The sequence below is a fragment of the Crocuta crocuta genome, unplaced genomic scaffold, assembly GCF_008692635.1.
Source record: "Crocuta crocuta isolate KB4526 unplaced genomic scaffold, BGI_CrCroc_1.0 scaffold179, whole genome shotgun sequence".
NCBI lineage: Eukaryota > Metazoa > Chordata > Mammalia > Carnivora > Hyaenidae > Crocuta > Crocuta crocuta.
The window spans coordinates 6,836,749-6,851,552 of NW_027551568.1; the positions used below are offsets into that span (position 1 = coordinate 6,836,749).

The following is a 14,804-nucleotide window of genomic DNA, read 5'->3' on the forward strand; positions in this document are numbered from 1 at the left end:
GACAGAACGGCCCCCCATTTCATTCACTGCACTAACCAATTCCCTACGGAAGGAGCAGTCTTAAAGGGAGGAAAACATGGAGGTGGGGCTGTCTTGTGGCTGTCCCATCCGTGTTCTGTGTGGTGGCTGGTGCCTGGCTGAGTGGGTTAAGTGAGGAGTATGTCCAGTCCGAGCTCCCTCTGCCAGACCATCTATATGGGAGGACTTCCTAACGCACCCGAAGGTGCCGTGTGGACCAGCTGTGGTCCTGGCATCTGTCGGTGGAGAGGGCTGCAGACGTTCTTGAGAGTTACTACCTCAGAAAGGTGAGTGAGAGGGATGTGGCGTGACTGTTGATGAAAACCAGGCATCCTTTTCCTATAACCTCGACAAAGATGGTGGGATGCTTCCCTTTTGGTGATTCCTGCCTGTTTTTAGTATTTTCATGAGGGAAAGACTTAAGGGGCCTCAAAGGCACAAAAGGAAGGGGACAGGAGACGAGTAGGGAAGCATCCTACTTCATAGGAAGGTCTGTTCAGGAAGTTGGCAAAGCGAGAGCAGGATATGAGCTGGGGCCCGCGGGAGGGGTGGGGGGGGGGCAGTGTCTGTGACCCGTAAGAGATGGAGGAAGTGTGTGCAGCCTTCACCCGTGGTCTGTGAATTCTCAGATGAAAACTGATAGTCACGTTAAAGTCATAACTGTCTTCACCACCCTACCTTGAATTGTCTTCCCCAGTGTCACCAGACGCCTGTTCATTCACATTGTAAATCAGTTTATGGTTGTGATGGTGGTTAAGGGCAAACAGGAGCCTTAGTTCTAGATCTTTCCTCTGTGACCATTCTTTTTTTTTTTTTTTTGAAAAAGGCACATTCCCTCAACTGTCATAAATCAGGATATTTAAAAAGAAAGCAAAGGTTTGGAAATGTTTCTTTCCTCCCCTAACATCTACAGTAGCAAATTCAGGCAAACCCTGGAGTCATTCTTTAAAATGGCCAACAGCACAGTGCTCTGTGCTGTAAATGACACAAGTACTGCACAGTGGGTGAGGAATCGAAAAGAATAGCCAGTTTTCTACAACCAAATTTAAGATAACAAAGTAGAGAGTTTAATTTCCATTATGCACCAGTCAGCACATGACTTAATGATACGGCTGTGCATACCAACATCTGGGTTTAATCCCTCAGTGGCATTCTGTTATGTAAAGAGCATGTGTAAAACACTCTAAACTCGCCCTTCTGAATAGATTACAACAAATTTGTATGNAACAGTCAGCACATGACTTAATGAGATGGCTGTGCATACCAACATCTGGGTTTAATCCCTCAGTGGCATTCTGTTATGTAAAGAGCATGTGTAAAACACTCTAAACTCGCCCTTCTGAATAGATTACAACAAATTTGTATGTACTCAGAAAAGGGGTGCTAAACAAAGCAGTCTCAGATCCCACTGGAAATCTGCAAGTTTCACTCCTCTCCAGGAAAATGCATGTATGTGGATTTGTGAGTAATTTCGGGGGCCTCAAATACCTTCCAAGGTCCAGTCACTTATCTCAGGTCAAGACTCCTGGCTCTCAACATTCCTACAAGGGTTCTGAAGAACTGAGAACTCTCCATCCCTACAATCTCTTTTTCTCCTACTGAGTCAGGGAGGGGAAAAAAACAAAAACAAAAACCAAACTAAAAGTAAGAAAAACAATTTGCTTCAAAGACTTGCTTTTTTTTTTTTTTTTTACTTATTTCCCTTGGAGGAAAGAACATCCCAATCTCTAGTAGCTTCTATCAAATGCCGTTGGCCGTGACTCATCCACTCCTCCTGGTCTTCGTACAGCCGCCCACAAAACCAGCACTTAAATATACACTGCGATGAGTCATCAGGCAAGGAATCCACCACCTGGTAGTTGTTTTTATGAACCTTTTTAAGTTTCATTTTCAACATCATTTGCCTTTTTATTTGATTGGCTTCCTCCGCATTCTGGTAGGTCAGGCGGACATGATGCCGTCTGATGCCTAACTGACACCTAGTTCTTTCTGATAAGACGACTTTGAGGACGTTGCCTTTGTACTTGTTTATTACCTTCATCACATTGGTCACTTCTGGTGAGTCAACGTCAGGATGGTTTAACACAATGACGGGCTGGTTCCGACGGGGGCATTTAATCAACTGGTCTGGTTTAGCCGCTATCAGCCGAAGTTGTCTTGCGACCTGAAAAATTGAAGGATCCTTGAGATAGCGGCTGGGATCTGCCTGGATTTTGGTTTTCTTCTTGGATGAGCTCACTTGTTTGGTTTTATTTTTACTTATAGGAAGACTTCTGGGGAGCAGTTTCCCTTGCTTACTTGGTTCACTGCTTCCTTGCTGACTATGTAGAGGGCCAGTTTTTTTAGGCATGGTGCTACAAGTAGCACTCTCTTTCCTTGGTTTTGGCCGAAGAGGTATATCAAGATTTTGGGACACATCTACTGGCCCACTTTTACTTGTCAAAGATTGTAAGTCTGAGTCTGTCTGTCTCACTGGGCAGAGCGGAACGGGTTTTATTAACTGTGTCTCACTGCAAGGTATGCTGACGGGTGCTTCACACGTAGCCTCTATAATGTGGGCATCCTCAGAAGAATTAAGAACCCTCAACACAGCTCCTTTGGGGATCAATACTGGAGTAGCAACATGCGCCTTCCTGGTCGTCCTGCTTTCAGTTTTCCCACTGCTGTCTTCTATAAACTGTGGATACATTTGCTGAGGAGTAAGCTGTCCATTAATACCACTGTCATCCTGAGGTTTGGGGAGTGAGCCTGTGGAGTAGCCAGGGCCAGTAAATGACACATTAATTTCATGAATACCCTCAGGGGCAGCTTTTGAGGTTCCCTTTGACGCCTGTCCTACAGAACGGCGATGTGCATTATTTGCAGACAAAGACGAAGGCTTGCCACAGGATTCAATTAATTGAGCTATCTTTCTGCGCAAGAGTTCAATTGACTTTATTTTGGATGTGGAACTATTCCATTTAACGCCCTCAGGAACGTTTTCGGACCCAGAGCTCAGAGAAAATACTGATGAGATGACTGGGCCATCAAAAGAGTCTTTGGTCCTCTCAGGGTTCTTTAGTTCCAGAGGCTCCTCCCTGGGCGGCTGAGACCTGATGCTATCTTCTCCGGGTATACTTATGTGTAAATACTCACTTTTGCATTGAGAGGAAATCTGGCCTGTATTTGAACCTGCCTTATGTTCCTCCATCTGCCTGTCCTTCAGCTTCCTATGGGAGGGAGCCATTTTTACAGGAATGCTGATCTCATTTCTAGATTCCAAGAGATTTGTACTCACAGGCAGTAAGCCTTTGTCCCCAGAGGACACAGTTGCAGGTGGTGCGGCAAGAGGGAAGAATGGCTGTGAGTCACCGTGTAAATGTCTTCCATCCTCAGTAAAAGAAACAGCAGCTTTATATGGAAAAGGGTTTGATGCAGTTCGGAGACCATGTAAAACACTGTTTTTTATGACAGAAGATGGAGAATGACCTTTTAAGGAGAGAGATGGAAGAGCCGATCTATGTGGGTACGTACTACTTTTTTTCTGGAAATCCTCAACTGTATCTGGGCTGAGGAGGGATTGTCCACGGTTGTGCACACTAGAATTTGACATGAAAAAGTCATAAGACCTCACCCACTTCACATTTTTAAGTTGTCTCTGAACTGCAGGATGAAGATTATCAAAGCCTGCGAGTTTCCCGACATTCCCTTCCATTGGCAGTGACTTTGTATGTCCTGCAGAAAACATTTTTTCCTGTTCGGTTGAACCCTTCTCTTTAGTCACACGCTCAGACCTCCCTCCTTCAGCCCCACCAGCTTCAGGGCGGTTACTTTCTTCCAGAGGAAACAGTTTCAGGACAAGCTGCTGGGTCCCATTGACGACCTTCACATCCATCAACTGGGCTAAACAGTTTGCAGGCACGACTAGCTCCGCCGGTGCCACAACCGTTAAGGGCATCCCTGGCTGGACAGGCTCTTTTGCGGGGGATAGCACTTCCACCTCCACGCTTTTGTTCTCAAACAGACTGCCCTCGTTCGGCTCCGACAAGGCCACTTTATTTGGAATGCACACGACGTCTTTCTGGTATTCCTCAGATTCAGGCAGCAACATGATGTTGTGCATTTTGTCTTTATTTGTGTGGAGGGAGAACCTTGAGAGCTGGTCTGACAACTTATTTTGAAATGCAGTCCTTGGATTGGGAGCTTTTAAAAGCTCTGTGTTTTGTTTGGATGTGCTGGTTCTTTTCGGCTCCAGCTTGGCAACGGTTTTGGGCGGCCGCTTTCCACCAGCCCGCTCGTGCACTCTCCTCCTGTGTTTGACAATATAGTCGTTTCTAATAGCACCATAGTCGCAGTACTCACACTGGTAAGGGAATATGCCTGTGTGTTTCACCAAGTGCCTCTGAAACTCTCCTTTTGTGTAGGAAATGTAGCTGCAGTGAGAACAGATGAATTTAATCTCTTCATGTTGAAGTGTGTGCTTTTTGTACTGCAGAGGGTCCTTTGTGGAAAATCGACATTTATCACAATAGTATTTGCCTGGCTTAAAGTTCCTTACCTTAAATTTGTTACTGACGGGACTTGAGATGGTCTCCGCTTTATTTCCTACGTGAGTTGCACTCGGATTACTGTTCACAAAATGAAAATGGGAAGTAGCCATGCCAAGGCTGCATTTGAAGCAAACATATTTGTCTTCCTTTTGGCTTGGCCCGGTACCCTTCTTCAGATCTTGAAGCGGGATTTTGTGAACACTTTTGCACTTTATACACGTAGCAACGGTCATCACAGCAGCCTCGGCCTCTGAGCCTTGACACAAAAGAGCTTGCGCTTCTTGTCTGTCTGGTCGAGTCACCCTATTAGCATTAGGTTGTTTGGGTGACATGGTCAAGGAATTATGTCCATCATTCACTTGTGTGGGATATAACTGCTGTCCAATATCCTTCATCTTCTTTATCTGCATTTCTGAAAAGAGAAATCCAGAAAATCCAGAAAACTTCACATGATAAAATCCTTAGGGGTCATCCTTCATTTCACTCTGTGACTGGCAGAGAAGCAGTTACTTCTTGGACGTATACTGCATCATCTTTTTTGATATACCACCACAGTAGGTGTATGATCCCAAAATATGGTTGTTTCCAATGCTCTGATATTCTGGGCACCACTACAGGGAAAAAAAGGAAATCACAGAGCATGATTAATACATGAACTTAAGGTTTAGTTAAGCTCTTTCCAAACTTATCCTTCGGAATTTTATGTTAAATCTTGACATTTTTTCTTACTCACAGGTTGACAGTAAAACGTAAGCCAACAGAACTGGCAAATAACAAGCCTAAACTGGAAACATTTTTAAATTCAGCCCCCTGAAACTCATCACTTTAAACCAACCATAAACAGGCCAGGAGCAAAGAAATCACAGTTGTCACTCAGAACAGCCCTTGATACATGGACGTTATTTTTAGGTGTCATGGAGAGCATCCCAGCAATTTCACAGACATAATTTCATATTTGTCTAAATGAAACCTTGTACAGGAGGATGCTAATTTAGTTTAAAAAAATTTTTTTAAAGTATGTTTATTTCGAGAGAGAGACAGAGCGAGTGGAGAAGGGGCAGAGAGGGAGAGAGAGAGAGTCCCAAGAGGGCTCTGCACTGTCAGCCAGAGCCCGAGGCGGGGATGGAACTCACGCACCGTGGGATCACAATCTGAGACGAAACCAAGAGTCAGACGCTTAGCCGACTAAGCCACCCAGGCGCCCCAATTTCAGTTTTTAAACACATCGATTATCAAGTGGTAGAGAGAGCCTTGACTTCGGCTCAGGTGTCCATTTGTTTCTGCACAACAGCTAATTGTCAGCTTAGATTCTCAGCTCTTTCACATGCTCCGTTTGTGTTCACAAATGGTAAGAAGTCAATAATACACTGGCAATATTAGGTATACAAATACTGATTCCTTTGACATCTCACTGAGCATCTATTATGTGCCAGGCACTGTCGTAAGTGCTGTAGGGCAGTTAGTATGCTCATGAAGGTATAAAGAGGGGAAACAGGTGATGTATTTATTTCTTAAGTGGTCCTAAGTAATTGCGAAAAATATACCGTAAAGCGAGGCCACAGGGACTAAGTACGTGATGAGGTTGCAGGGCTAGCACGTGGAGGCATGGACAGTTAGGAAAGCCTCCCGTTCAGCTGACATCTGAGCACCAACCCCAGGGCAGCCAGGGAGAGAGTACTGTGGCTGTCTGGGAGAAGGGAGCTTCAGGCAGAGAGTGAGCAAAGGGTTGTGCCTGGAGCACCTGAGGAATGGCTAGGAGGCTGAGAATGGAGGGATTTAATGAGCAAGGAGGGAGGAAGAAGAAAGAATGGTCAATATGGTCAGAGGCAGTGGGGGTGGAGGGGGCACTAGTCAAAGTAAGATCTAGCACACAGTACTCTAAGGATGTGGCTTTTCCTCTACATGAACCAGATAACCAGGGGGAGACTGGAGCAGTGACATGGCCCAATCTGATCTGTATGCCAACAGAGGCCCTGACTGCTGTGGGACCAGTGTCCGTGAGGGTGGAATGACAGTAGCAGAGGACTGAGGTGCGAGGTGGTGGCAGCCTGGACTGCAGAGGCAGACGCACAAATGTCCCTACAGCCAGTACCACAATCTGTGTAACATGACAAATTATTATATAAAAATACTTAATCACCTTTAAGTGCACGTTCTCTTTTCAGAATATACAGAACTAGGAGCCAAACAGAAAAACACTCCAGTTGGAGATCTGCTAAAAGCCCTTCTTTATGACCTTATAAACACCAGTTAAGCCTTCTGAGCCTCAATTTTTTCATCTGGCAATTAGAACGAAGGACACTTATCCAACTTCTCCCCAGGGCTGCCCGATAATAAAACCACTCAAGAGCATACGAGAACACCTCTTTAGTTTTCAAGTACTTCTCCCAAGGGTCAAGGGGCACAGAGGTACCCAGGAAGTGTCTGCTCAAGGCTGAGCAGCAGTATGAGGGAGAATTAGCAGCTTCCTTCTGGCACACTGTTCCCAGGCTGAGAGCCCTACAAAGGAAATCTGACTACATGTAGGGTCAAGGGAAGTAATTACTGCATATTCAGATCCAGCGTATAACCTGCCCTTTAAAAGCATTTTTGGAAAGAACTGTAGGAACATACCATGTTTGATAACAGGCTTTATTTTCCTTTTGCAAAAGAGAGCTGCCTCCTGTTCAAAGGAGTATGCACCCAGAACTCCATCAGACGTGCCCCAGCCTGAATGTGTATGTAACATTTAGCAAGTGGGCAGAGGCCAACAGGGCCACAAGGCACGACCTCTGCCCTCGGAGTTCAAACACACACCCATGCAAGGGGACTGCGCAGAGGGAAGGACACGTGAATGCCTCCAGCTGGCAAACTAGTAAGCGCAGGCAAGGACAAGGACGCCCATCTCCCGCCACAATCCTGGTATACACGACAGGTAGAAGTTTCAGGAGTCACCAGCAAAAGCTGACACACACTTCATTTTCCAGAAACGTAAACTGGCTTTGCTGAAAAGAGACCTCAGTGACACTACCAGTATCAGAACTTCTAGAAGCAGAACTTCTGCTGCTACTCAAATGACCTCAGGCGAGCCACCCGTTCTCATCAGCTTATTCATCTGCGTTCATCTATGATTCCCAAGCCTGGTCTCTTGCTGCTGAGCCCGGATATCACAAATCACAGGCTTCTTACCGTCCACGAATAAACACATCCATGTCGGCATTTTCATCCTGTTAAAACAGAGGAAGCAATGGCTATGACCAGAGCCTAAGAAAACCTTGGCTCACAGAAGGATGAGCAGGGGCTCTAGGGAGGAGCCTCAGGGTCACAGCTGGGGCAGACCCTCCTGGACTCCACCCCTACGCTGGGGAGTCTCCTTCTTGAGAAGGGGGAGAGACATTTGTGGTTTATAAGAGCACTCAGTGCTATTTTGGTGACAAGCTGTAGTGAAAGTGCTGAGACTTTCAGCCACTTTTTAATCCTTAAAATTGACTTTGCTAGCTGACCATGCACTTGATGCTCTAACATTCCGTAAACAGAACAAATTCCCTCTTCAGGCAGCTAGTTTTATTTTCACATACTTCTCATGGTTGAAAATTTGCTTTTTAATGAAACTGAAAGGAGTCCTTGCAACTTTCTTCTATCCTGACTCTGGAGCTACAAACACCTTAATCCTTCTCAACAGACCCATTATTAACCTGCACACCTCATCTCTCATTCAGTCCTCGGCTGGCAATTCTGTTGCAAAGATTTGCATAGCAGCCAGTACTACATCCATCTACCAGCCCCATAATTCTGCCAACGAGAGAATGGAAGGAAGGGAGGAAGGAGGGCAGAGGGAAGGAAAGAAGAAAGTGACTTACTACCCTGGCACAATGTGCTTCCACTATTTCCACACCTTCCACATTGATCCTAAGAAACTCTCAAGAATCTTGTGATGAGATTCCCCTATTTGAAGACTCCAGGCTTCTTCCTTCAAATTTATAGAGAGCAGTTTTGGCATTTTCTTTCCAAGTCCTCTTAAAACGTGGAGGTATCACTCCTCCTGACACCAAAGATGTGAAATCTCAGACAGACTGGACAGAAGGGTCACCCACTTAGCAAGAAGCGGAGAACATCCCGAGGGAGGAAAGTCCCTGGGAATTAACAAGACAGCTACAGTGGCTAAGGAGCGCGGGCCTCTCAGAGGGGTTTCCACAAAAGCACCTCGGCAGTTGTTCGGAATTAAGAATCCATAGAAGCAAGTGCCCGGGAGAGCAAGGCTGTGACTGCAAATATGGTTTAACGGGAGGTGGGAGATTTAGGCCGTGTCCTGTTTGCAAGTATCATCCTGGGCTCTGAACCATTCTCAAAATAACACGATGTTTCTACACTGGCAATTCCCTCCGTCCAGATGATGCCAGGCTTCTTCCAAACAAGTACTGTTCTCTTTGGCCTTTGCAGCTCATGTGGCTAATCACGGGGGTAAAAGATCTCTGTGCACCCCAAGGCAGAGGGGAATAGATGCACTGGGAGGCAAGAAGATGGCTTTGCTGCTGGTACCGCATGTGGGCGCACCCGAGTGACAGGCTCCCACGCCCACTCCCTCCATGCAGCTTGCTGTCTGGTTCCCGTAAGGCACAAGCACCCGGGAAGCTGGGTCGTCCTGGCAGATCACTGCCCGGGGCTGATGACCGAGGCTCACGTGGAGGGTGAGAGGCTGTGTGAGCACGTGACCCTGAGAGCCCCTGCAGGAGCTGCTGTCTGCATCAGCTTTGGTGCTGCCCTACCTTTCACACTCACGATGCCTCGATTACCAAACCTCTGCATTTGACCTACTAGGACAAGAAACATTTTTTTTTTTTAAATAACTTCAGAGGCTTCTCTAAAATTGTTTTTAACAGTGTAAGTGAGCTGTTTAATGCATAATTATCGGCAGCATCAGCCAAAGGTGACGGGCGCACAGCAGAGAGAAGCGGTACCGAGGGCTACAAACGTGCTTCCTGGAGACTTAGCCTTGCCCCTTCCTGGGGAAAGGCCTCAGGGCAGGATTTGCTGCTGGTGGCCTTTCCTTGTGACTCTGGCTCACCTGCCTTGGTTTCTTAAAGACTTATTATGGGGGCATATGGAGAAAAAGACAGACTGTGTCAAGACACCAACTCAGTGACGCTGGGGCCTATAAAAACCAAGCTCTCCTTAAAATGGAAGCATCAAATACCGGAAACACCAAACACTCAACAGAATTAGAAGAGAAATAAGTAGTAATACTACTTAAAGCTACAGATTCTGGAATCATCTCACAAGGACTTAAATCCCAATGTCATCATCCCCTTGTAGGTGTGTGACTGGGGGAAAACTGAATCCTCTGTTAGTAAGAGCACCTATTTCACCAGCTGGTCATGAGGATTACATGAGGTAATGTGACACACAGCCTAAGTTATCATACATTGTAGCTGTTAAAAATATTATTTCCCCCCTTTAAGGAGGAAAGCAGAAGAAATCAAGCCAATCTCATAAATAGTCAAAGGGGCATAAAACAGAAGCTTCTTTCTTCACTGTCTAACAATCGCTGTTTCCGGAATATTTGCTGAATCTCATTTCATGACCTTAATTAGTTACTGGGTTGTACAGCCAAAAACACAACTTACCTCTGGGGCAAGGCCATCACCTGGCCTTAGCGGCAAAGTGGCCGATGTGAGAGGTTGCTTGAGCTACACACAGTCCTCACTACAGCCTAGCTGTATGTATAAGCTACTCCCCGGTCTACCCGTTCCTCCCCGAGCCCAGCTAACTCCTGAAACATCCTGGCAGCAAATGCACGTTTACAGGCTAGACGTTAACGTGAAGACAGGCTACCCAATCACATCATGTGTGTGCTACCTGGGTCATCACAAATGCTTTTGCTCATGCGAGGTGCCGGCCAAACTCAGTATTAGTTGACTGATGGCCTCACGTTTGGACGGAGAAGCGCATTTAGGGAGCTCTCTCCAGAAATCCTCCCACGTGGCTTCTGCCACGTCCATTGCTATGGCAGGCACATGGGTGCTGGACCCGCCACCAGCAAGGGGAATGGAGTTGGGACAGCTTGCACTTCAAACCCTGATTCTGTCCCTCTTTGTTGGGCCCAGAGGCAAGGGATTTCTCTCTGTGCACCATCAGGCAAGTATACAAGCTTCACAGTCTTCAGACTTAAAGGGTGATCAGGAGAGGGAAATAAGGTTAACGTATGCAAAGCACTAGCCCATAGCACATGTGCTCAAAACTTTTTTGAGGCAACTCCCTTGCCTACCTTATTTAGTCACAACAGAGACTCGTCTAATAAACTGTTTCCCAGCAGGCAAAATTTTAAAGCATTCTACCTCAACATGCCAGTAGTTGTAGACAAGTAACACCTGATCAGAAAGAGAGAAAAAAGGCAACATTAGGCATGTAATATGCTAACAATGCCCAGGTAAACCGGGATTTAGGAAGAAACTGTCACCTGACACAGGGAGTGCTCTTTCAGACCATTACAAAGGATCAGAACTGAACCGAATAAGTAAACAGTTCTAAAGAAGGAAAAACACCAACCAAGTAGTATTTTCTTTTTGCCAAACTACTCTGCACTTCAAAATGACTGAATTGCAAATTGATGGCCTCTGAATGACAAAAAAAATACTTCCAAATGCTGCGAACAAAAACACAACCTTTGGGATTCTAGATTTCCTTCCGAAACCTAACTTATCACTTGGGCGGCAGAAGTGGGCAGAAGGCTGGACAAAGAAGCCCGTTATGATGTGTCTGCTTTCCAGGTGGAAAGTGTAATAGAGTTGAAAGGACTCTTGTGATGTCAAGAACAAGGTTCAAAACCGAGGTTTTTGACTTAATAGCTGGGTAATTCTGGATTTGTTAACCTCTTCTGAGCCTGAGTTTTTTCACTTGTTAAGTGGGAATAATAATGCCTAATTTACATGCTGATGCGAGGAAGAGCTATATGCAGTCGGCAGGTAATTTTATGCTTGGCAAAGAGCACGTGTTCTATTAAGAAATAAGTCAACATATTTTTCTAAGAGTCCTTTGAAAACAGAAGAGTCCTGTAAACTCCTGAGAAGCAGAAAAGTCTTAGTTTAACAAATCAGCCTGATGAGATACAGGTCTCTGGCAGCAGCAGTCCGCAGGAGGGCTGGAGGCCAGGACCTGCTCCCCAGCCCCATTTACAAAGGAGTTACTTGGGGATTGAGCTCTTCAACTGAGACTGCATCAGAAAAAAAAGAGAGTTACGATGTAGGTTTTTCTTAACAGCTTAAGAGAAGACCTTTCCAAAAAAGAAAAGAAAAGAAAAGAAAAGAAGAAAAGGAAAGAAAAGAAAAGAAAAGAAAAGAAAAAGGATAGGACCAGTGAGAGAGTTTTTAAAGTGTAAGACTTCTAGTTCTCTATGTGGGGAAAAAAATGTTAAGGGGAAATTATGCTCTTATTAGCATTAAAAAAAACAAAGTAGTGTTACAAGCAACATGACACAACTGTCTGTAACCAAACACACCTAGGGACTTGAGGTCTCAAGATGATAAAAATGGACACATACATTTTTGTATCTCCCTCCTTCTTTTGCCTTAAAGAACAGCCACATGTTCTTTATTCACATATGTGAATAAAATGGGTTAAGGGTTTAATAAAAAGTACAATCAAACACAGACGAACTATCTCTCACCACACCAGCGATTATTAACCTTGGCTGCGTTAGGGTGATTAACTTGTCATAATATGCCCAGGATGCTAAACTTATTTTTGAAGGAAGTCCCTGAATGGTCACCCTACTGCACGCCAGGATTACTGGGGAAGCTTTAAAAATAATGATGCCTGGGCCCTACTGTGTGAGTGGGAGGATCTGGGAGTTTTAAAAGCTTCCCAGGTAAATCAAGTATACAGCCAAGGTTAAGAACCACTACCTACACTACAGGTGCAGAGGACTGTGTGAGAATGGCAAGCACACTATGAATACCCTTGTGCAATTTTCATACACCTGTCTCAGCCAAGGGTGCTGGACAGGGGGCTGGACGGGAGTGGGTGGAGGGGGCAAGCAGACTCTGGGCCCGACCCTCGCTGAGCCGTTTGACCTTGGAAATGTGATCATTGATGCTCTCTGTAAAGTGTGTAATGACAGTAACTGCTTTGCAGACTCTTACACGTCAATGTTCCGGGCAGGGTGCAAGCACAGAGCATAAACCGGGACTGTTTCACCCCCACACCTGACACAGGCTGCCGCCTTTAAAGGGTGTAAAGGGGGCTGGGGAGCAGTCGTCAACGGGTGGTTTCAGGGAAGTGGGAAATGCTGATCTGATCGGACGCTCTCAGTGGCTGGCTGTGTTTGGCGATCCTGGTTGCTTCTTGACCCCAGTCAGGTGGGGGTGGGGGGGTGAGTGGTGCCTGCAGGGGCACGTTCATACGTTACCTCCACATTCCTGAAAGTACACCTCCCATCATTTGCTGCTTCTACGGTAACAGATCTGGAGAAGCCTGTGTCTTTTCCAAGGTCGTGGAGTTGGTCAGCTGCTGTCTGATCTGAATTCTTTGCTCCTCTGCTGGCAGGCTGTGTGGGACGTGAACTGAAGTCGCGGACAGCATCTGCTGCCACTCGGGTACTGTTCTTAATTCCTGCCTAGTGCCCTTGAGCTGCAGATGAGTCAAAAGCGTGGCAATTTCCAGGCCTCTTCTTCAGGTTTTGTCTACTCTGGCTCCAAGCGCCATCCGGCCTCACTTCAGGCCCTGGCATAGGCTTCTGCACTCAGGCCTGCGAAGCTGCAAGGCGCTGCACAGAACGCCCTGTGGAAGCCACGCACTTGGATGGAAGTCCCAGGTCTTGTGCAGCTTTGGTTTCCCTGAGAATTTTCTCCTAGAAAATAAGAAGAATGAGCCCCGAAGATGCTTCTTGAGCAGCGATGTGTGGTCAAGTGACACAGGAACTTAAAATAATACGGAGGAAAAAAAAAAGGTTTCCTAGGACTCAAGTGACCTAATGAATCAGACTGTCCCTTTCCTTAGACGGTAGGAGGCATGTACTTTACAATTCCTGCCACGCGAATCTGCTGCCTCGCCACCCCACTCCATGATGGGAACATCTGGATTCCGGTCTGGGACCCTTCACTCCCAGGATGCGTTCTGGAAACTGCACTTGGCTGGGCTGGCATATGGGAACAAAGAAAATGAACCCTACCCCAGGCTGCCTGAGGACAATCAAGACTGAGAAAGCCGCACTGTGAGGACCTTGTTTATCAGTCAACAAAGGAGGCAAGCAATACGTATTGAAGGAAGGAACAAATAAACGAGGGAATGAACGAAAGAAATTAAAGAAATGTCAGCCTTCACGGCAACAATCATAAAAATGTTCTTTCTCTTGCCCGAAAACTGGCCCAGATCCCCTTACTGAAAGGCAAATACACTATGGGAAATCGATGTGTTTTTTAAAATCGGTATTAATGAATTTTGAATAATCTACATTAGTTTGACATAAACACTAGGGAAGAGGCTCAATAAAATACTGCCTTCCTTTGTCTCCTTTTCTCAAAATGCATTTGTAATGAATGTTATCAGCATAACAAAACTGGTTCCATACAAAAGTGTTCTTTTTCAAGGCTATGTTACATCCAGGATAAAAATATCATTAAAAAAATTTCATCCTGGGTGAAAGACAACATCAATATCAGATCATTAAAATAGTCAAACATTTTACTTGCGTTCGGAAGACACTATAGGATACTGGTTTCTAAGCTGCCCTTTGCTGGGCTTCCAGAACCCCGTGGCCAGAATCTCATGGTGTGTACACACATCACACAGGCTGGGCTGAACTTGGCATGTGACTCAGAGAAAAGATCAAGAGATACATTCCTATTCTCTCTACCTTCCTCTAGGAAAGTGCTGCAAGGATTGTGGAGACCGTGCCTGGTCTTGGTGACTTCCATTCTAAACTTGAGATACAATCTTTAAAGGGTCTAACACATTACACTTCAGCTGTGTGGGCTTCCTGAAACAGGACAAAGTGCAAATTCACTTTTTCATTAATGTCAGGCTGATAGTCTGTTCATTATTCCACTTTTAAAAGCCAGAGCTCTTTTAACGGGGTGCATTTACATAGAGGGGCTGAAGTGTTCTCCTTCATTCTCTCCTTTGGCTTTCCCTTTCCGGAGAAGAAATATTCATCCTTTTGCAAGCGGCCTGAAGCTGCCCAACAAACCAAGGCAACAAGGAAAAAAAAAAAAAAGGGCAGCTGGGCTGGGGAGGTCCCACAAAGGCTGCCATCAGCATCTGAGCGAGTCAAACCTTCAATGT

The 14,804-nt window shown here is 45.7% G+C and overlaps 1 protein-coding gene across 1 annotated transcript; it reads right to left on the reverse strand.

The window, feature by feature from the left end:
- Positions 1-1,249: 1,249 nt before the first annotated feature.
- Positions 1,250-13,326, reverse strand: ZNF518B (zinc finger protein 518B). The gene is made up of 2 exons (XM_077750495.1): positions 12,931-13,326; positions 1,250-5,158 (listed from the first exon to the last, which is right to left on the reverse strand). Exon 2 carries the CDS (start codon positions 4,955-4,957, stop codon positions 1,709-1,711), a length of 3,249 nt encoding a protein of 1,082 aa, XP_077606621.1. The 5' UTR covers positions 4,958-5,158; positions 12,931-13,326; the 3' UTR covers positions 1,250-1,708.
- Positions 13,327-14,804: the final 1,478 nt, after the last annotated feature.